Source organism: Neoarius graeffei, chromosome 10 (assembly GCF_027579695.1).
Source record: "Neoarius graeffei isolate fNeoGra1 chromosome 10, fNeoGra1.pri, whole genome shotgun sequence".
NCBI classification, from domain to species: Eukaryota; Metazoa; Chordata; class Actinopteri; order Siluriformes; family Ariidae; genus Neoarius; species Neoarius graeffei.
Genome location: NC_083578.1, coordinates 1,414,814 through 1,442,798, shown reverse-complemented (window position 1 = coordinate 1,442,798; position 27,985 = coordinate 1,414,814). Strand labels below are relative to the sequence as shown.

The 27,985-nt window shown below is 46.9% G+C and overlaps 2 protein-coding genes across 3 annotated transcripts; both read left to right on the top strand.

The window, feature by feature from the left end:
- Nucleotides 1–4: 4 nt before the first annotated feature.
- On the top strand, nt 5–21,275 carry anapc5 (anaphase promoting complex subunit 5). Of its 2 annotated transcripts, none has more exons than XM_060931047.1 (17): nt 5–441; nt 15,697–15,776; nt 15,860–15,963; nt 16,528–16,747; nt 16,882–16,942; nt 17,054–17,155; nt 17,728–17,918; nt 18,482–18,563; nt 18,646–18,738; nt 18,825–19,006; nt 19,237–19,372; nt 19,512–19,586; nt 19,963–20,084; nt 20,271–20,378; nt 20,456–20,603; nt 20,705–20,867; nt 21,023–21,275. In XM_060931047.1, the coding sequence occupies exons 1-17, from the start codon at nt 238–240 to the stop codon at nt 21,226–21,228; spliced, it is 2,277 nt and encodes a 758-aa protein (XP_060787030.1). In that variant the 5' UTR covers nt 5–237; the 3' UTR covers nt 21,229–21,275. The 2 variants fall into 2 exon arrangements, with proteins under 2 accessions (XP_060787030.1, XP_060787031.1); XM_060931048.1 differs by lacking the exon at nt 5–441 and adding an exon at nt 15,134–15,166.
- A 639-nt stretch (nt 21,276–21,914) lies between these two features.
- On the top strand, nt 21,915–27,779 carry gpx8 (glutathione peroxidase 8 (putative)). Its single transcript, XM_060931049.1, has 3 exons — nt 21,915–22,681; nt 24,436–24,697; nt 27,261–27,779. Exons 1-3 carry the CDS (start codon nt 22,475–22,477, stop codon nt 27,422–27,424), a joined length of 633 nt encoding a protein of 210 aa, XP_060787032.1. The 5' UTR covers nt 21,915–22,474; the 3' UTR covers nt 27,425–27,779.
- The last annotated feature ends 206 nt before the right edge of the window (nt 27,780–27,985 follow it).

Here is a 27,985-nt window from a genome sequence, read left to right as displayed (position 1 = left end):
AGCTCGCCGGAACTGGAGGGGAGTTTTGAATCTGTCTCTCTTGAGAGTTTGGCGCTGATGCTAATTTGCTCCTGAGGTTGTAGTTTAAAGATGATTTCGAGTTATAATTAGTTATAAACTGTGTCTCTCTCTCGGGGATGAGGGAGTGAGGGAGTGAACTGGGCGGTGTTTGACGCCGTGCCGCAGTGTGTGAGCGGCTGTTATAAAGGTGTTCTAAAGGTGTTGTAGAGGCGCGGGATGGCGAGTGTTCATGAGAGCCTGTACTTTAACCCGATGATGGTGAACGGGGTGGTGCAGGTGAATATATTCTGCATTAAGGACTGGGTGACTCCCTATAAGATCTCAGTGTTAGCGCTGCTCTATGAGATGAGCTCAGCGAATAAACACCTGGAGCTGCTGGACAAGAGGAGACTCAACAAACTCATCTTACCTTTACAGCAGGTAACACCCCCCCCCCATACACACTACACCACTCCATACACACACACCACATACACACACACCCCATACACACACACCACATACACACACTACACCACTCCATACACACACACCACATACACACACACCACATACACACACTACACACCCCATACACACACTACACCACTCCATACACACACACCACATACACACACTACACACCCCATACACACACACCACATACACACACTACACCACTCCATACACACACACCCCATACACACACACCCCATACACACACCCCATACACACACTACACACCCCATACACACACACCCCATACACACACTACACCACTCCATACACACACACCACATACACACACTACACACCCCATACACACACACCCCATACACACACTACACCACTCCATACACACACACCACATACACACACTACACACCCCCATACACACTACACCACTCCATACACACACACCCCATACACACACACCACATACACACACACACCCCATACACACACACCACATACACACACACCCCATACACACACACCACATACACACACTACACACCCCATACACACACACCCCATACACACACTACACACCCCATACACACACACCACATACACACACTACACACCACATACACACACTACACACCCCCATACACACTACACCACTCCATACACACACACCCCATACGCACACACCACATACACACACACACACACCATACACACACACCCCATACACACACACACACCCCATACACACACACACACCCCATACACACACACCACATATACACACACACCACATACACACAAACACCACATACACGAACACCCCATACACACACACACACCCCCATACACACACTACACACCCCATACACACACACCCCCATACACACACTACACACCCCATACACACACACCCCATACACACACTACACACCCCATACACACACACCACATACACACACTACACACCACATACACACACTACACACCCCCATACACACTACACCACTCCATACACACACACCCCATACACACACACCCCATACACACACACACCCCATACACACACACCACATACACACACTACACACCCCCATACACACACACCACATACACACCACATACACAAACACACACCACATACACACACACACACACACACACACACACACCACATACACACACACACACCCCATACACACACACCACATACACACACACACACCACATACACACACACCCCATACACACACACCCCATACACACACTACACACCCCATACACACACCACACCCCATACACACACACACACCCCCATACACACACACACACCCCATACACACACACCCCATACACACACACCCCATACACACACACCACATATACACACACACCACATACACACAAACACCACATACACACACACACCATACACACACTACACACCCCATACACACACTACACACCCCCATACACACACACACACACACACCCATACACACACACACACCCCATACACACACACCACATACACACACCACACACCCCATACACACACACCACATACACACACTACACACCCCATACACACTACACCACATACACACTCTACACACACCCCATACACACACACCCCATACACACACTACACCACTCCATACACACACACCACATACACACACTACACACCACATACACACACTACACACCCCCATACACACTACACCACTCCATACACACACACCCCATACACACACACACCACATACACACACTACACACCCCATACACACACACCCCATACACACACTACACACCCCATACACACACACCACATACACACACTACACACCACATACACACACTACACACCCCCATACACACTACACCACTCCATACACACACACCCCATACACACACACCACATACACACACACACCCCATACACACACACCACATACACACACTACACACCCCCATACACACACACCACATACACACCACATACACACACACACACACCCCATACACACACACCACATACACACACTCACACCCCATACACACACACCACATACACACACTACACACCCCCATACACACTACACCACTCCATACACACACACCCCATACACACACACCACATACACACACACACCCCATACACACACACCACATACACACACTACACACCCCCATACACACACACCACATACACACCACATACACACACACACACACCCCATACACACACACCACATACACACACTCACACCCCATACACACACACCACATACACACACACACACACCCCATACACACACACCACATACACACACACACACACACCCCATACACACACACCCCATACACACACACCCCATACACACACTACACACCCCATACACACACCACACCCCATACACACACACACACCCCCATACACACACACACACCCCATACACACACACCACATACACACACACCCCATACACACACACCCCATACACACACTACACACACACCCCATACACACACACCCCATACACACACACACCCCATACACACACACCCCATACACACACACACCACATACACACACACACCACATACACACACACCCCATACACACACACCATACACACACACCACATACACACACACACCACATACACACACACACACCACATACACACACACCCCATACACACACACCCCATACACACACACACCACATACACACACACACCCCATACACACACACCACATACACACACTACACACCCCCATACACACTACACCACTCCATACACACACACCCCATACACACACACCACATACACACACACACCCCATACACACACACCACATACACACACTACACACCCCCATACACACACACCACATACACACACACACACCACATACACACACACACACCCCATACACACACACCACATACACACACACACCCCATACACACACCACATACACACACACCACATACACACACACCCCATACACACACTACACACCCCATACACACACACCACATACACACACACACACCACATACACACACACCCCATACACACACTACACACCCCCATACACACACACCACATACACACACACCCCATACACACACACCCCATACACACACACCACATACACACCACATACACACACACCCCATACACACACACACACACACACCCCATACACACACACCCCATACACACACACCCCATACACACACACCCCATACACACACACCCCATACACACACACCACATACACACCACATACACACACACCACATACACACACACCACATACACACCACATACACACACACCCCATACACACACACACCACATACACACACACCACATACACACACACCCCATACACACACCCCATACACACACACCACATACACACACACCACATACACACACACCACATACACACACACACCCCATACACACACACCCCATACACACACCCCATACACACACACCACATACACACCACATACACACACACCCCATACACACACACACCACATACACACACACCACATACACACACACACCACATACACACACACCCCATACACACACACACCCCATACACACACACCCCATACACACACTACACACCCCATACACACACACCACATACACACACTACACACCCCCATACACACTACACCACTCCATACACACACACCCCATACACACACTACACACCCCATACACACACACCACATACACACACACCACATACACACACACCCCATACACACACTACACACCCCATACACACACACCCCATACACACACTACACACCACATACACACACTACACACCCCCATACACACTACACCACTCCATACACACACACCCCATACACACAATACACACCCCATACACACACTACACACCCCATACACACACACCCCATACACACACACCCCATACACACACTACACACCCCATACACACACACCACATACACACACACCCCATACACACACTACACACCCCATACACACACTACACACCCCATACACACACACCACATACACACACACACACACACACCCCATACACACACACCCCATACACACACACCACATACACACACACCCCATACACACACACCACATACACACACTACACACCACATACACACACTACACACCCCCATACACACTACACCACTCCATACACACACCCCATACACACACTACACACCCCATACACACACACCCCATACACACACACCCCATACACACACTACACACCCCATACACACACTACACACCCCATACACACACTACACACCCCCATACACACACACCACATACACACACACACCCCACACACACACACACCCCATACACACACACCCCATACACACACACCCCATACACACACACCACATACACACACACACACCCCACACACACACACCCCATACACACACACCCCATACACACACACCCCATACACACACACCCCATACACACACTACACACCCCATACACACACTACACACCCCATACACACACTACACACCCCCATACACACACTACACACCCCCATACACACACACCACATACACACACACACCCCATACACACACACCCCATACACACACACCCCATACACACACACCCCATACACACACTACACGCCCCATACACACACACCACATACACACACACACACCCCACACACACACACCCCATACACACACACCCCATACACACACACCACATACACACACACCCCATACACACACTACACACCCCATACACACACACACCCCATACACACACTACACACCACATACACACACTACACACCCCCATACACACTACACCACTCCATACACACACACCCCATACACACACTACACACCCCATACACACACTACACACCCCATACACACACACCCCATACACACACACCCCATACACACACACCCCATACACACACTACACACCCCATACACACACTACACCCCCCCATACACACACACCACATACACACACACACACCCCATACACACACACCCCATACACACACTACACACCCCATACACACACTACACACCCCCATACACACACACCACATACACACACACACACACACACACCCCATACACACACACCCCATACACACACACACACACACACCCCATACACACACACCCCATACACACACCCCATACACACACACCCCATACACACACACACACCACACACACACACACCCCATACACACACACCACATACACACACTACACACCCCATAAACACACACCCCATACACACTACACCACTCCATACACACACACCCCATACACACACTACACACCCCATACACACACTACACACCCCATACACACACACCACATACACACACACACACACCCCATACGCACACACCCCATACACACACACCCCATACGCACACACCCCATACGCACACACCCCATACACACACACCACATACACACACTACACACCCCATACACACACTACACACCCCCATACACACACACCACATACACACACACACACACCCCATACACACACACCCCATACACACACACCACATACACACACACCCCATACACACACACCACATACACACACACCCCATACACACACACACCCCATACACACACACCACATACACACACACACCCCATACACACACACACCACATACACACACACCACATACACACACACCACATACACACACTACACCACTCCATACACACACACCACATACACACACTACACACCACATACACACACTACACACCCCCATACACACTACACCACTCCATAAACACACACCCCATACACACACTACACACCCCATACACACACTACACACCCCATACACACACACCCCATACACACACACCCCATACACACACTACACACCCCATACACACACACCACATACACACACACCCCATACACACACCCCATACACACACACCACATACACACACACCACATACACACACACCACATACACACACACACCCCATACACACACACCCCATACACACACCCCATACACACACACCACATACACACCACATACACACACACCCCATACACACACACACCACATACACACACACCACATACACACACACACCACATACACACACACCCCATACACACACACACCCCATACACACACACCCCATACACACACTACACACCCCATACACACACACCACATACACACACTACACACCCCCATACACACTACACCACTCCATACACACACACCCCATACACACACTACACACCCCATACACACACACCACATACACACACACCACATACACACACACCCCATACACACACTACACACCCCATACACACACACCCCATACACACACTACACACCACATACACACACTACACACCCCCATACACACTACACCACTCCATACACACACACCCCATACACACACTACACACCCCATACACACACTACACACCCCATACACACACACCCCATACACACACACCCCATACACACACTACACACCCCATACACACACACCACATACACACACACCCCATACACACACTACACACCCCATACACACACTACACACCCCATACACACACACCACATACACACACACACACACACACCCCATACACACACACCCCATACACACACACCACATACACACACACCCCATACACACACACCACATACACACACTACACACCACATACACACACTACACACCCCCATACACACTACACCACTCCATACACACACCCCATACACACACTACACACCCCATACACACACACCCCATACACACACACCCCATACACACACTACACACCCCATACACACACTACACACCCCATACACACACTACACACCCCCATACACACACACCACATACACACACACACCCCACACACACACACACCCCATACACACACACCCCATACACACACACCCCATACACACACACCACATACACACACACACACCCCACACACACACACCCCATACACACACACCCCATACACACACACCCCATACACACACACCCCATACACACACTACACACCCCATACACACACTACACACCCCATACACACACTACACACCCCCATACACACACACCACATACACACACACACCCCACACACACACCCCATACACACACACCCCATACACACACACCCCATACACACACTACACGCCCCATACACACACACCACATACACACACACACACCCCACACACACACACCCCATACACACACACCCCATACACACACACCACATACACACACACCCCATACACACACTACACACCCCATACACACACTACACACCACATACACACACTACACACCCCCATACACACTACACCACTCCATACACACACACCCCATACACACACTACACACCCCATACACACACACCCCATACACACACACCCCATACACACACACCCCATACACACACTACACACCCCATACACACACTACACCCCCCCATACACACACACCACATACACACACACACACCCCATACACACACACCCCATACACACACTACACACCCCATACACACACTACACACCCCCATACACACACACCACATACACACACACACACACACACACCCCATACACACACACCCCATACACACACACACACACACACCCCATACACACACACCCCATACACACACCCCATACACACACACCCCATACACACACACACACCACACACACACACCCCATACACACACACCACATACACACACTACACACCCCATAAACACACACCCCATACACACTACACCACTCCATACACACACACCCCATACACACACTACACACCCCATACACACACTACACACCCCATACACACACACCACATACACACACACACACACCCCATACGCACACACCCCATACACACACACCCCATACGCACACACCCCATACGCACACACCCCATACACACACACCACATACACACACTACACACCCCATACACACACTACACACCCCCATACACACACACCACATACACACACACACACACACACCCCATACACACACACCCCATACACACACACCACATACACACACACCCCATACACACACACCACATACACACACACACCCCATACACACACACCACATACACACACACACCACATACACACACACCACATACACACACACCACATACACACACACCCCATACACACACTACACCACTCCATACACACACACCACATACACACACTACACACCACATACACACACTACACACCCCCATACACACTACACCACTCCATAAACACACACCCCATACACACACTACACACCCCATACACACACTACACACCCCATACACACACACCCCATACACACACTACACACCCCATACACACACACCACATACACACACACACACACACACACACACACACCCCATACACACACACCCCATACACACACACCCCATACACACACTACACACCCCATACACACACTACACACCCCCATACACACACACCACATACACACACACACACACACACACACACCACATACACACACCCCATACACACACACCACATACATACACACACACACACACACACCCCATACACACACACCCCATACACACACCCCATACACACACACCCCATACACACACACACACACACCACATACACACACACACACACACCACATACACACACACACACACACCCCATACACACACACCCCATACACACACACCACATACACACACTACACACCCCATACACACACACCCCATACACACACTACACACCACATACACACACTACACACCCCCATACACACTACACCACTCCATACACACACACCCCATACACACACTACACACCCCATACACACACTACACACCCCATACACACACACCCCATACACACACTACACACCCCATACACACACTACACACCCCATACACACACACCACATACACACACACCCCATACACACGCACCCCATACACACACTACACCACTCCATACACACACACCACATACACACACTACACACCCCCATACACACTACACCACTCCATACACACACACCCCATACACACACTACACACCCCATACACACACTACACACCCCATACACACACTACACACCCCATACACACACACCCCATACACACACACCCCATACACACACACACCCCATACACACACTACACACCCCATACACACACACCCCATACACACACACCACATACACACACACCCCATACACACACTACACCACTCCATACACACACACCACATACACACACTACACACCACATACACACACTACACACCCCCATACACACTACACCACTCCATACACACACACCCCATACACACACTACACACCCCATACACACACTACACACCCCATACACACACACCCCATACACACACACCCCATACACACACTACACACCACATACACACACTACACACCCCCATACACACTACACCACTCCATACACACACACCCCATACACACACTACACACCCCATACACACACTACACACCCCATACACACACTACACACCCCATACACACACACCCCATACACACACACCCCATACACACACACCCCATACACACACTACACACCCCCATACACACACACCATATACACACACACACACACACACACACACACCACATACACACACACCCCATACATACACACACACACACACCCCATACACACACACCCCATACACACACACCACATACACACACACACCCCATACACACACACCCCATACACACACTACACCACTCCATACACACACACCACATACACACACTACACACCACTCCATACACACACACCCCATACACACACTACACACCCCATACACACACTACACACCCCATACACACACACCCCATACACACACTACACCACTCCATACACACACACCACATACACACACACCCCATACACACACTACACACCCCATACACACACCACACCCCATACACACACACACACCCCCATACACACACACACACCCCATACACACACACCACATACACACACACCACATACACACACACCCCATACACACACACCCCATACACACACTACACACACACCACATACACACACACCCCATACACACACACCACATACACACCACATACACACACACCACATACACACACACCCCATACACACACACACCACATACACACACACACCACATACACACACACCCCATACACACACCACATACACACACACACCACATACACACACACCCCATACACACACACCCCATACACACACACACCACATACACACACACACCCCATACACACACACCACATACACACACTACACACCCCCATACACACACTACACACCCCCATACACACTACACCACTCCATACACACACACCCCATACACACACACCACATACACACACACACCCCATACACACACACCACATACACACACTACACACCCCCATACACACACACCACATACACACACACACACCACATACACACACACACACCCCATACACACACACCACATCCACACACACACCCCATACACACACCACATACACACACACCACATACACACACACCCCATACACACACTACACACCCCATACACACACACCACACCCCATACACACACACACACACCCATACACACACACACACCACATACACACACACCCCATACACACACACCACATACACACACACCCCATACACACACTACACACCCCCATACACACACACCACATACACACACACCCCATACACACACACCACATACACACCACATACACACACACCCCATACACACACACACCACATACACACACACCACATACACACACACACCCCATACACACACACCCCATACACACACCCCATACACACACACCACATACACACACACCACATACACACACACACCCCACACACACACACCCCATACACACACACCCCATACACACACACCCCATACACACACACACCCCATACACACACACCACATACACACACACACACCCCATACACACACTACACCACTCCATACACACACACCCCATACACACACTACACCACTCCATACACACACACCCCATACACACACTACACACCCCATACACACACACCCCATACACACACTACACCACTCCATACACACACACCACATACACACACTACACACCACATACACACACTACACACCCCATACACACACTACACACCCCATACACACACACCCCATACACACACACCCCATACACACACACCACATACACACACACCCCATACACACACTACACACCCCATACACACACTACACACCCCCATACACACACACCACATACACACACACCCCATACACACACACACCCCATACACACACACCCCATACACACACACCCCATACACACACTACACACCCCATACACACACACCCCATACACACACTACACACCACATACACACACTACACACCCCCATACACACTACACCACTCCATACACACACACCCCATACACACACTACACACCCCATACACACACACCACATACACACACACCACATACACACACTACACACCCCATACACACACACCCCATACACACACTACACACCACATACACACACTACACACCCCCATACACACTACACCACTCCATACACACACACCCCATACACACACTACACACCCCATACACACACTACACACCCCATACACACACACCCCATACACACACACCCCATACACACACACCCCATACACACACTACACACCCCATACACACACTACACACCCCATACACACACACCCCATACACACACTACACACCCCATACACACACTACACACCCCATACACACACACCACATACACACACACACACACACACACACACCCCATACACACACACCCCATACACACACACCACATACACACACACCACATACACACACTACACACCACATACACACACTACACACCCCCATACACACTACACCACTCCATACACACACACCCCATACACACACTACACACCCCATACACACACACCCCATACACACACACCCCATACACACACTACACACCCCATACACACACTACACACCCCATACACACACTACACACCCCATACACACACTACACACCCCCATACACACACACCACATACACACACACACCCCACACACACACACACCCCATACACACACACCCCATACACACACACCCCATACACACACACCCCATACACACACTACACGCCCCATACACACACACCACATACACACACACACACCCCATACACACACACCCCATACACACACACCACATACACACACACCCCATACACACACTACACACCCCATACACACACACACCCCATACACACACTACACACCACATACACACACTACACACCCCCATACACACTACACCACTCCATACACACACACCCCATACACACACTACACACCCCATACACACACTACACACCCCATACACACACTACACACCCCATACACACACTACACCCCCCCATACACACACACCACATACACACACACACACCCCATACACACACACCCCATACACACACACCCCATACACACACTACACACCCCATACACACACTACACACCCCCATACACACACACCACATACACACACACACACACACACACACACACACACACCCCATACACACACACCCCATACACACACACACACACACACCCCATACACACACACCCCATACACACACCCCATACACACACACCCCATACACACACACACACACCACATACACACACACCACATACACACACTACACACCCCATAAACACACACCCCATACACACTACACCACTCCATACACACACACCCCATACACACACACCCCATACACACACTACACACCCCATACACACACACCACATACACACACACACACACCCCATACACACACACCCCATACACACACACCCCATACACACACCCCCCATACACACACTACACACCCCATACACACACTACACACCCCATACACACACTACACACCCCCATACACACACACCACACACACACACACACACACACACCCACCACATACACACACCCCATACACACACACCACATACATACACACACACACACACCCCATACACACACACCCCATACACACACCCCATACACACACACCCCATACACACACACACACACACCACATACACACACACCCCATACACACACACCACATACACACACTACACACCCCATACACACACACCCCATACACACACTACACCACTCCATACACACACACCACATACACACACTACACACCACATACACACACTACACACCCCCATACACACTACACCACTCCATACACACACACCCCATACACACACTACACACCCCATACACACACTACACACCCCATACACACACACCACATACACACACACCCCATACACACACACCCCATACACACACTACACCACTCCATACACACACACCACATACACACACTACACACCCCCATACACACTACACCACTCCATACACACACACCCCATACACACACTACACACCCCATACACACACACCCCATACACACACACCCCATACACACACACACCCCATACACACACTACACACCACATACACACACACCCCATACACACACACCCCATACACACACTACACCACTCCATACACACACACCACATACACACACTACACACCACATACACACACTACACACCCCCATACACACTACACCACTCCATACACACACACCCCATACACACACTACACACCCCATACACACACTACACACCCCATACACACACACCCCATACACACACACCCCATACACACACACTCCATACACACACTACACACCACATACACACACTACACACCCCCATACACACTACACCACTCCATACACACACACCCCATACACACACTACACACCCCATACACACACTACACACCCCATACACACACTACACACCCCATACACACACACCCCGTACACACACACCCCATACACACACACCCCATACACACACTACACACCCCCATACACACACACCATATACACACACACACACACACACACACACACCCCATACACACACACCCCATACACACACACCCCATACACACACACCACATACACACACACACCCCATACACACACACCCCATACACACACTACACCACTCCATACACACACACCACATACACACACTACACACCACTCCATACACACACACCCCATACACACACTACACACCCCATACACACACTACACACCCCATACACACACACCCCATACACACACTACACCACTCCATACACACACACCACATACACACACTACACACCCCATACACACACTACACACCCCATACACACACTACACACCCCCATACACACACGCCACATACACACACTACATACACACACTACACACACCACACTATACACATCAGTACCTTTATTTTACACTCAGCAGACTCATCTTACCTTTACAGCAGGTAACCCCCCCATACACACACACACCCCACCCACCCCACATACACACTACACCCCCCCACACACACCCCACATACACACACACACACCACATTATACACATCAGTACCTTTATTTTACACTCAGCAGACTCATCTTACCTTTACAGCAAAATGACAATAATAACGATACTACTAATAATAATGATGATGATGAAGATAGATTTATTAAGGTTAAATTACATGCAGGTAGGACAGTATACTAGTGTACAGTTGAACTAAATACATGAAACTAAACCAAGGATCGCACAACAAAGTGTAAAACACTTATTTCCATTGGGGTCCTAAGAAACGTTTCAAGATGGCACTAAATAATAATATTTAGTAATATAATTAAAATAATAATAATAAACCTAGTCATTTTTTTACAGGTTTAATCTGCATTTCTCATCCTTGTGTTACAACACACCCAATATTTTATTTATTTGTGTGTTGTTTGAAGTGTTGGACTGCTTTCTTGTGTGTGTGTGTGTGTGTGTGTGTGTGTTTTACAGGGCCCAGATGTGACATTTGAGCAGTTCTTGAGCTCCATAGAAGAGTGCTGTCCTCTCATCGCTAACACCGTCAAACACAGGTAACACCCTGACACACCTGTCTCTGCTCTCTCACCTGTGTCACATCTCACACCTGTCTCACCTCTGTGTGTGTGTGTGTCAGGTTGTGTACAATGGCAGACAGAGAGCTGCAGGACATGGAGCACTTTTTTGCTGAATTACCGAGCGCCTTCACTGACTCTGAGGCGTTTAAAACCAGTGTTGTGGGTAAGTGTGTGTGTGTGTGTGTGTGCGCGCGCACGTGCAAAACTGAGTGTTAAAAATAAAAAGGAAACAAATAATAATAAACAATGATTAAAATACATATTAGAAAATATAAACCATTAAAAATCATAAAATGTACATTCCTTTGACGTAAACATAAAATCTAAACTCAGCAGTTTAAAGTTTACGGGTTCTGGAATGTTCTGTATTTCCCCAGCTCTCATTCTGCTCTAGGAAAAAAAAACATTTTCAAAATATTTACAGATTTTGATAAGTTATTTAAACCACCTGACCGACTGAGGGACATTTGAGATTTAAAAATATTACAATTTCTTTAGCTGTAAAACACAAAATGGTATTAAATTAAAACAGTGAATAAAGAGATTTTCTTTCTCAGCCTCACTGTAGGTGTTTCTGTTTATTATTCATTCATATTTAACGTTATTTATAGACAAAATTTTGTTCATGTTTCTGAACAAAGCACAAAGATTACACACAGTAGTAGAATGATATTTCTAAACAGTAACGTGTGTGTGTGTGTGTGTGTGTGTGTGTGTGTGTGTGTAGGGTTGTTTATGCGTCAGATGTTGCTGGCGTATAATAAACTCTCCTTCAGTCAGGTGTATAAGCTCTACAAGGCTCTGCAGCAGTATTGTCGCCGTGGGCAACGACCCCGACATCACCTCACTAATGAAGACATGGAGCTGAGTGCTAATGAGGACACGCTCGCTGACATCACAGAGAAAAACGAGCTGGACACACACACGCTACACCAATCAGAGCTCCGGTGAGTGTGTGTGTGTTCTGTAATTTACACTTCCATATGAAATTTTGTAAAAGACAGCAAATACAACTGTCCTATTAATTTTTTTAGACTTTATTTGTTACATACTCTGTGTGTGTGTGTGTGCGCGCGTGTAGGTGTGATGAGAGTCGTGGTCCTCTCTCTCAGAAACAGGCCGAGTATTTCCTCGCTCGACAGGTCAGTCATCAACACACACTTCTGTTTACTATATGAAACACAAACCAAGATTTAAGTGTGTGTGTGTGTGTGTGTGTGTGTGTGTGTGTGTGTGTGTGTGTGTGTGTGTAGGCGTACATGTTGAAGAATGATGAGAACAAGGCGATGAGTCCAGATAAACTGCAGGATGAACTCAACAACATCCTGAAGTTTAACCCTGACTTTGCTGAGGCGGTGAGTTTAGTGCTGCGTTCATCTCTCACTTTCTCTCTCACACACACACACACACACACACACACACACACACACTGCTGGGCTTTACACAACTCTTCAACCAGTTCCCTGTGTTGTGATGTTAGCAGTTGATGCTAATTGTAATTACAGTGTGATTTCAGTGATTCTGAGTCTTTTCTTATTGTTTTCTCGACACTTCTGAGGTAAATGTTGATGTTCTGAATAATTCCGTCTCATTTCTTTCATCACTGTGTTATTAATTTCCTGTAAAAGACCCAACCAAAGGCAATCTCTTAGCAAGCTAAATCATTAGCCTCGGTCGTTAGCTAGCTTGTATTCATACTCTGTTGCCTAGCAACAGTTTTCTCCTGACAGCCACATGAAGCGTGAGCATGAGTTCTTTCTCTTGTTGAAAGTTAACAAGTTTGATTTGATCGCAGCATTCAGTGTTCACACTTCATATTCTACTTTATTCAGGCTTTCAGTCAATCTACTTCTGTGTGTGTGTGCGCGCGTGTGTGTGTGTGTGTGTGTGTGTGTGTGTGTGTGTGTGTGTGGTCTCCTTCCCCCAGCACTATGTGAGTTATCTGAACAGTGTCCGTGTTCAGGACGTCTTCACCTCCACACACAGTCTTCTGCACTACTTTGATCGTCTCGTCCTGTCCGGTGCTGAGGGGAAGAGTAACGGAGACGATGGATTCGGACGCAGCCTTCGCTATGCCGTTCTCAACCTGGCAACCCTGCACTGCCGCTTCAACCATTAGTGAGCAACACACACACACACACACACACACACCCTGTTGAACAAGAAATGCACGCGCGCGCACAGAGCACCACCTAATGGTGTAGGCAGTCAGTAACAGAGGGAACTCCATATTAATATCAGAGACACGCCCCCCCGGAGTAGAACAGACTTTCGACTTCCTTACTGACTTCTGAGATCCGTTGTAGCGAAGCGAGAGAACAGTCACCTTATCCTGCCTTGAACCCAAGTCCACAGGATACCAAACCTGCACCCTGACCACAACTTCAAAGAGCCAGGCTCGCTGATATGGCAGTCAGAGCACATACTCAACTGTAGTGACGGGCACTCCATCACACTGCCCTCCCCTTCGCACACAGGCGTCCCTCACACATCCACCAGCCGTACTTCTCCCATACCAGGGTGCCCCACCCAAGCCACCCCACTTCTGACACCATCTGTAGCGAAGCAAGAGAGCAATCATCCCACTTCTCACGGGCACTCCGTCACATCCGTACAACATAAAATATTAAATATTTATTCCTTTTCCATGCTACCTTGTCATGATTGTGTGTGTGTTACAGTCAGCAGGCTGATCTCGCTCTTCAGGAGGCCATCAGAATCGCTCAAGAAGCAAATGACCACGTCTGCCTACAGCACTGTCTGGTACATACTCGCAATCAGATGCCCTCTGTTTCTGTTACTTGGTTTAAATAACTTTTTTAATTCTTTCTCTCTCTCTGTATAGAGCTGGCTGTACACGTTGGAGCAGATGAAGGGATGTGACAGTGCGGTTCTGACTGAAGACTCTGTTAAAATGGCTGCTTATTTCTGTTTAACTGTAATTATTATTATTATTATTATTATTATTACATACTTAACAACACCACAGATTGCTGATATGTGTGTGTGTGTGTGTGTGTGTAGTATTTAGCATGTCTGGGTGTGCAGTCTCTGGTCCAGCGGGGGGCGCTGCAGGGTTTCTCCGCCCCTCAGCTGCTCGATGCTCAGCGTCAGACCGCCGTGTTGCTGTGGAAACACAGTCTGAATGAGCTGATCGAGATTAGTCTGGCTCAGAGTGCCTCCCTGTGGAGCATGTATGGCAAGAGGTGAGAGCACAGTGAGACAGGTGAGAGCGCAGTGAGACAGGTCACAGCTCCTCCCTGTAGAGCATGTACAGTGAGAGAGAGAGATCAGAGCGCAGTGAAACAGGTTAAAGCGCAGTGAGACAGGTCAGACTTTTCTTTAATGTGCTGTATTTAATATTTGGTTTGACTTTTTTCCTGCTGTTTAACAAACCGCTCACGTGTGTGTGTGTGTGTGTGTGTGTGTGTGTCAGCACGATGTCTGTGCAGCAGTCTCAGCTCCTGTTGAACATGAACAGTTTGGAGCCGGTGAATTTCGGCGTTCAGCAGAATGCCACGGAGCCGTTCGCCATCGCACTGTGTCACCTCGCACAGCTCCATGCTGACCAGGTTCACCTCTGACCTTTCACTTCTCACCTTTCCCCTTAACACTGATCAGGATGCTCAGCTAAATCCTGACATGTGCTTTACGTTAAGTTATATTTTACTGTCCCATGTCGTGGGTGTGACGTGTTGTGTCCGTGTGCAGGGTCTGTACACCGCCACGAGTGACATCATCAAACACCTGAAGCAGCAGTTTCCTCCTCACACTCAACATGCTAAGGTGAGCGCCGCATCACTCACACCTGATTATTGAACATGAACACTTGTGCTAGCTCTCTAACCTTCTGCGGACTCAAGCTAACGATTTAACTCTAAGTCAGTTACGTTTACTGATGATTGATGATGCAAACAAGTTAAAACGAACACGGAGGGTTGTAGCTCCATCACATCCCTTACCAGCAGTGGCAGGAACTGAGTTCTGATTGGTCAGAGTGATATCAGGGCGGGAACTGATTGTTTCAGTGGGAGGGACAAATGAAACCACACTCCACCCCTTCAGTCTCACTGGTAGTCTCCACACCTCATTTTCATTAAACCTTATAGCCCTGCCCCCTTGAGTTCCTCAGGAGGAGCTAACCTGTGCTGTGTGCATGCAGATCTGGATGCTGTGCGATCTGAACATTCAATTTGAGAAAGCCATGAATGATGGGAAATATCACATGGCTGAGCCTCACGTCACCGCCATCTCCGCCCTGAACAGCACTGAAGGGCTGTACAGGTGAGAGAGAGAGAGAGAGAGAGAGTGTGTGTTGGGTCACAGATCTACTCTCAGGTCACCTCAACAGGAAATGATCTCAGACAAGTCACGTGATTGAAAATTGTACTCAACATGGCAGAGTGTGAGCTACAATGTGTGGTGTTAACTGTATAGTGTGTGTGTGTGTGTGTGTGTGTGTGTGTACAGGAAAGCTCAGCTATTAAAAGCTTTAAATCGGACATCAGAAGCATCCAAAGTCCTGCAGCGTCTCCAGCAGCTGTGTGAGAAGAACAAGAACACTGAGATGATCATCAGGTAGGGTGTGTGTGTGTGTGTGTGTGTGTGTGTAAGTGCATATGAATGTAATAAGTGTGTGTGTTTGTGTGTTACAGGGTGATGTTAGCTACAGCAGAGCTGCACTGGGACTCGTGTGGATTTTCGGCGGCTCTTCCGCTCCTGCTAAAGGCGTTAGCACTCACACGTCAACACAACCTGCAGAGACTTGAGTGTAAAACTATCCTGCACCTCGCTTACACACAGGTACACACACACACACACACAATTTATCAAATGCTTCTCAATAATTAAATTTCATGTGATGTTATTTGTGTCGTGCTGAACTCGTGTGTGTGTGTGTGTAGTTGATGTTGGGGATCCCGGAGCAGGCTCTCTCGCTGGTGTGTGGTGTGTTGGAGTGTGTGTTAGCCCACGGTGCACTGATGGAAAAAGCTAAAGCTCTGCTGCTGATGGCTCGGTGTCAGGTGGCTCTCACTGCATCCGCCTCGGAGGAGCACAGACTCACTGGTGTGTGTGTGTGTGTGTGTGTGCACGCACACACTTTTACCTTGCTATTATCAATGTTCTTAAACAGACAGTCTTGTCTTGTTTTTGCTATTTGGATAAATTGGACTTTATGGATGAATAATTTTATTAATGTGTGTGTGTGTGTGTGGCTGTAGAATCAGCAGTACACACTCTGGATGAGGCCGGATTTTATTTCTCTCAGCTGGACTGTAAACAGCGTCTGCGTGATGTTTATTATCTGCAGTCTCGGCTGCACCACACGCTGGGAAACTCGGCCGAGCGCAACAAGTGTGCGCTGATGTTCCGCGTGCTGAACCAGGAGCTGCTGCATGCCCCGGCCACGCCCACTCACCACCTCTAATACTCACACACACATCTGTAGTGATAAACAAAGTGTTTGAACATAAATGAATGTGTGTGTTTTTATTTGTGTGAATGAACAGAGAGTCGAACATTCATCTATTATCTATAGCGCTTATCCATCAGCGTCACGGGTGAGCCGGAGCCAATCCCAGCTGAGTTCAGGTGAGAGGCGGGGCTACACCCGGACGGGTCACTAATCTATCACAGGGCGACATAGAGATGAACAACCATAACACTCACCTCTGAGCGATTTAGAGTAACCGGTTGATCAAATCCACATGTCTTTGGACTGTGGAAGGAAACTGGAGCACCCTGAGGAAACTCAGTCAGACACGGGGAGAGAACACACAAACTCCACACAGAAAGACCCCAGTCCAGTGGCAGGTTCGATCCTAGAACCTTCCTGCTGAGAGGCGACAGTGATCACCACTGCACCATCATGCTGCCTGGGAGCAGGAAAAAAAATTACATTTTTATTTATCCATTTATCTCATCTCATTATCTCTAGCCGCTTTATCCTGTTCTACAGGGTCGCAGGCAAGCTGGATCCTATCCCAGCTGACAGCCTATCCCTGGACAAGTCTCCAGGTCATCACAGGGCTGACACATAGACACAGACAACCATTCACACTCACATTCACACCTACGCTCAATTTAGAGTCACCAGTTAACCTAACCTGCATGTCTTTGGACTGTGGGGGAAACCGGAGCACCCGGAGGAAACCCACGCGGACACGGGGAGAACATGCAAACTCCACACAGAAAGGCCCTCGCTGGCCCCGGGGCTTGAACCCAGGACCTCCTTGCTGTGAGGCGACAGCGCTGACCACTACACCACCGTGCCGCCCTTTATCCATTTATGAAAAGGCACTTTTCTTTAAACAAAATGTACTAGTGGTGACCAAAACATAATATATTGAAAATAGTGCATAAAAAATATGTATAATAATTAAACTGTTAGTGAAATAAATAGTTTAAAAAGCTAAATAGAAAAATATAATTTATGGGATTTGACACAAAATAGAAATATATAATGAAATTTATATTTTATTGTAAGGAAAATAAAGTTTGTATGTAAATGGTTAATTTTTTTTATTAGGGTGAAATAAATGGTGTGTAAAATATAACTGTTAGCTGCACTGAGGGTCTCCACGTGGCTGAAGATCCTGAAAGCTGTTTTTCTGCCTGCTGAAATCTGAGATCTTTCTCCTCCTCCTCCATCTCTCCATCTTCACTCCTCCACCATGGAGGCTCTGGGTGGTTATCCGCCCAAAGCGTCCGGCTCCAGGGCCCGGCTGGTGTCCCTCATCCTCATCGCCACTCTGTGCATCACCTCGCTTTATCTCCTGCACACACAACTCTCCAGGAACCGCAGACATGTGGACTTTTACTCCTTCCAAGTGAAGGACACCAAGGGGAGAAGCGTCTCACTGGAGAAATATCGAGGGAAAGTAAGTCTCTCTCTAGTCTCTAAATCAGCATGCTTTGTCTTATTTCCTTACTTTTCACATCAGTACTGTGTTTTGCACTTTTAATTGTGAATAAAAACGTTTCCATCTTTCACACACACCTTCTGCAGGACTTCACTCACTGCAGCCACGAAGTCAACTTGCCTGCATGGGTGTCGATTCTGAATCACATTACTGATCCGACTCTAACGGGCCAAATGGGATTCATTTTATCCAGTATGAAAATATTATCCATAATATTGTAAATTCGATACGATATAACTTTTCAAATACATTTTTCCTGCCTAATATTAAGCAACAAAAAAAGACGATTATTGACCTCATTTTCGTTAGTAATTTTCGTGAATCAATTTATCCGAATCATTGTGAGGAGTCATGTAAAAGACTCGTTCATACCAATCGAGCTGTTGAGTTGCTGGGGTTTTTTTTCGTCCACTGACTGCCAAAAATGCTATTTTTATGTGTTTTACAACTACTCCACTTTTATTTTCGCTGAATTTTATTTGAAATTATTTAGTGGGGAAATGTGGTCCTTTTTTCAGTCAGCAATACTGTGCAACAACAGGGGGTTTGAATTAGCATGTGGCTAGCTGCATTTCTACCTGAATTCCGACAAATCCCGCCCCGTGTTGTGATTCGCTATAGTACCTCCTGTTCTGCTGTCTGATAGGTTACTAGCGTGTGCGCGTGCTGTTAGCCAATCGTAGAGAGACGTGATTTTCGGAATGCGGGTGGGAAACGTAATCAAAAGTTGCCTGTGTTTCTTTATGAACGTTTATAATGACAAGCCGTTAGTGGTGACTCAGTGTATAATCACTATCAGGTGACTCCCAGCTGAAAGGGATAGTTTTGGTGAAATATATCAATCCTGAGGTAAAAATCCTGAAATCCTGAGGTTGAAATCCTGAGGTAAAAATCCTGAGGTAATCTACAGGGGAGCCGTTTTTGTTCTCCTGGACAATTTCCCCCCTTATACTTCATGGAATCTAATGATTTCACAGTGTTTATAAGTTAATTTTTAACATGAATAAGGTATAAACGGTGTGTTAATGAATTTCGTGTGTCTCTGTCATATACAGTGTGTGTTGAGTAAATAAAACACTTAAAAGTATGCTGTTATAGAAAAATAAACCGTGATGGGCCGAGCAATGAAGGAGAGTTACTGTAAAGTTTATAATTTTCATGTAACAGAATATCCCTGGATTTTTATTCCTTAATTTGCAAATGATTACAGTTTTTGGCTATTTTAATAACTTAAAACATCAAACATTTGACCTGTTTGCAGTTAACGTTGTGGAATATCGAGGTTACTTCCTGTTCTAACACTCTTTGTTCCTGAGAAAATGTAATGTTTTCCTTTCTGAAGATGGTATAAATCTTAAAGTTCCACCTTCACTTCTCACGATTACAAAGCACTGACACTGGAGACTCCTTCCATAGGTGTTATATAAACATCGCCTTACAGAAAGAATGACCATATTGTTCACCATATAACAAGTGCACACATATTTTGATGTGTTTATGTGGCGCACCCTTTGTGCGCGTCCCTGTGAATGATCTGTTTAGAAATTATAATATATTAGAATGAGAGCATTAATAGAAACGTGTGATTTGCAGCTGCGATACTGTCAGAGCTGCTGTTATAGAAAATTAATCAACACCTTGTGACTAATGAGTCCAGAACTCAGTAGGGCCGCAGTACCACGCCGCAGGATGACTGTGTGCTGTGGTTTCAGGTGTCTCTGGTTGTGAATGTGGCGAGTCGCAGTGAACAGACTGAACAGAATTACAGAGACCTGCAGGAGCTGCACCGGGCTCTCGGGTCGACTCACTTCACCGTGCTGGCTTTCCCGTGCGCACAGTACGGAGACACGGAATCGGGGACGGGCCGAGATGCAGAGGCCTTCGCCAGGTCCAATTACGCCGTCACTTTCCCCTTCTTCAACATGATAAAAATCATGGGGTCAGAGTCGGAGCCAGCCTTCAGATTCCTCACAGGTAAAAACTACACACACACACAGAGTTACAAACACAACCTGAAGAACCCGTATAGATCGCTATTTGTTTCTTTTGCACTGATTTTGGTTTCTTTAATACGTGTGTTAAGTCGTTATAATTCCAGGTTAAATCAAGTCATTAATACTTGTTTCTGCTTGTCTATCAGACATAAACATGGTCTAAAATATAATCATGCTCCAGGATCAATCATCTGACCATGTTGGAATATAACAATGGCAAGAATTTATATATATACAGTGGTGCTTAAAAGTTTATGAACCCTTTAGAATTTTCTATATTTCTGCATAAATATGACCTAAAACATCATCAGATTTTCACACAAGTCCTAAAAGTAGATAAAGAGAACCCAGTTAAACAAATGAGACAAAAATATTATACTTGATCATTTATTTATTGAGGAAAATGATCCAATATTACATATCTGTGAGTGGCAAAAGTATGTGACCCTTTGCTTTCAGTATCTGGTGTGAGCCCCTTGTGCAGCAATAACTGCAACTAAACGTTTGCGGTAACTGTTGATCAGTCCTGCACACCGGCTTGGAGGAATTTTAGCCCGTTCCTCCGTACAGAACAGCTTCAACTCTGGGATGTTGGTGGGTTTCCTCACATGAACTGCTCGCTTCAGGTCCTCCCACAACATTTCCATTGGATTAAGGTCAGGACTTTGACTTGGCCATTCCAAAACATTAACTTTATTTTTCTTTAACCATTCTTTGATAGAACGACTTGTGTGCTTCGGGTCGTTGTCTTGCTGCATGACCCACCTTCTCTTGAGATTCAGTTCATGGACAGATGTCCTGACATTTTCCTTTAGAATTCGCTGGTATAATTCAGAATTCATTGTTCCATCAATGATGGCAAGCCGTCCTGGCCCAGATGCAGCAAAACAGGCCCAAACCATGATACTACCACCACCATGTTTCACAGATGGGATAAGGTTCTTATGCTGGAATGCAGTGTTTTCCTTTCTCCAAACATAACACTTCTCATTTCAACCAAAAATTTCTATTTTGGTCTCATCTGTCCACAAAACATTTTTCCAATAGCCTTCTGGCTTGTCCACGTGATCTTTAGCAAACTGCAGATGAGCAGCAATGTTCTTTTTGGAGAGCAGTGGCTTTCTCCTTGCAATCCTGCCATGCACACCATTGTTGTTCAGTGTTCTCCTGATGGTGGACTCATGAACATTAACATTAGCCAATGTGAGAGAGGCCTTCAGTTGCTTAGAAGTTACCCTGGGGTCCTTTGTGACCTCGCCTTGTTACACGCCTTGCTCTTGGAGTGATCTTTGTTGGTCGACCACTCCTGGGGAGGGTAACAGTTGTTGAATTTCCTCCATTTGTACACAATCTGTCTGACTGTGGATTGGTGGAGTCCAAACTCTTTAGAGATGGTTTTGTAACCTTTTCCAGCCTGATGAGCATCAACAACGCTTTTTCTGAGGTCCTCAGAAATCTCCTTTGTTCGTGCCATGATACACTTCCACAAACATGTGTTGTGAAGATCAGACTTTGATAGATCCCTGTTCTTTAAATAAAACGGTGCCCACTCACACCTGATTGTCATCCCACTGAGTGAAAACACCTGACTCTAATTTCACCTTCAAATTAACTGCTAATCCTAGAGGTTCACATACTTTTGCCACTCACAGATATGTAATATTGGATCATTTTCCTCAATAAATAAATGATCAAGTATAATATTTTTGTCTCATTTGTTTAACTGGGTTCTCTTTATCTACTTTTAGGACTTGTGTGAAAATCTGATGATGTTTTAGGTCATATTTATGCAGAAATATAGAAAATTCTAAAGGGTTCACAAACTTTCAAGCACCACTGTGTGTGTATATATGCGTGTGTGTGTGTGTGTGTAATATTCGTTTTGTTTTTGTTTTTAAATCTGTATTTACATTTTTTTATTGTGCAACTAATAAAGAAAAAGGATTTATTCTTTGGCTACAACATGCACAATCTTTAAATGAAATGTGACGAGGATGGAGTGAGTGAGTAATGTGGAGATGTACAGTAGTCTGTGATGAAAGTGTAGATTTCTGACTAATTACCATGATTTCTTTAAAGGCCACACCCAAATATGTAAATAAGTAATATGTTAATTGGTCAGCTGGCCAGTAGTAAAGCATGTCTAACTAGACAGGGACACTCTAACGAGTGCAAACCCCGCCTTTTCCCTATTAAAATACATTGGGCGAAAATTTCGAAGTTCTGCCATGACTTTGACCTTTGACCTCCAAAATTTAATGGTTTCCTTCCTGGGTGATTGGCAACACATGTACAAAATTTGGTCCAAATCGATCCATTGGTTCTTGAGATATCTTGCAGACACACACACAGACAGACAGACAGATACACACACACACACACACACACACACACACACACACACAGACTGACGCAGGTGAAAATAATAACCCCTCCGACTACTGTCGGCGGGGTTAATTATTCCACGGTGTGTTTTATAATGTAATATGTTACCGCTGCTGTATTGCTTATGAAATTTCCCCTACTGTCTGAATGACACACAGATTCGGTTCAACAAATACCAAAGTGGAACTTCTGGAAGTTTCTGGTGAGTGCTGAGGGTCAGGTCTTTCGGGTCTGGAAGCCAGAGGAGTCGATGGAGGAAATCAGGAGGGAAGCGACGGCTCTCGTGCGGGAAATCATACTGAAGAAGAGACACGAGCTCTGAGAGAGGTTCTGTATGTTGAGGTGGAAAAGTTCTGAGAGGAGCAATGCCTCAGTGGAGCGCTGGAACACAACAGAGAACTCTACCTGTGGTACTGCAGTGTGTGTGTGTGTGTGTGTGTGTGTGTGTGAGGGAGAGAGAGAACGAACATGTTTGAAAGGTGAATTTGTGGAGACTGAAGTGTGGAATCTCAGGGTGTTCGCTGTGACCAACCACATCCACCAATCACAAATATTTCTAAATGTCACATAAGTATTTAATGCAGTTTCTGTTCATCTGATAGTTTCATCTTGACTTTTAATGCACAACCACTTTGATCAGAGATTTCAGTTTATTAATAAAATAAATAAATGAAAAACATTTGAATGCATCATTGCAGTAAAATAATTGTAAGATAACATCTACAAAGTTCACGTCATAAAACCCAAACAGCTGAACTCGCTGTCCTAATGGGCGTGGCCTATTACCAAACCTAAAATTTTGTGACATCAGCGAATAAACAGTGTGTATTTATTTGTGTTTATTTTGTTTCTGCATGTTGGAGTAAAATGGGTCTCAAACACT

Coding starts and splice junctions, on each gene's coding strand:
- anapc5 (XM_060931047.1), top strand. CDS start 238: ATGGCGAGTGTTCATGAGAGCCTGTACTTTAACCCGATGATGGTGAAC. Junction 16,943..17,053: donor AGTATTTCCTCGCTCGACAG/GTCAGTCATCAA, acceptor GTGTGTGTGTAG/GCGTACATGTTGAAGAATGA. Junction 19,373..19,511: donor CACAGCTCCATGCTGACCAG/GTTCACCTCTGA, acceptor GTCCGTGTGCAG/GGTCTGTACACCGCCACGAG.
- gpx8 (XM_060931049.1), top strand. CDS start 22,475: ATGGAGGCTCTGGGTGGTTATCCGCCCAAAGCGTCCGGCTCCAGGGCC. Junction 22,682..24,435: donor TGGAGAAATATCGAGGGAAA/GTAAGTCTCTCT, acceptor CTGTGGTTTCAG/GTGTCTCTGGTTGTGAATGT. Junction 24,698..27,260: donor AGCCTTCAGATTCCTCACAG/GTAAAAACTACA, acceptor AATGACACACAG/ATTCGGTTCAACAAATACCA.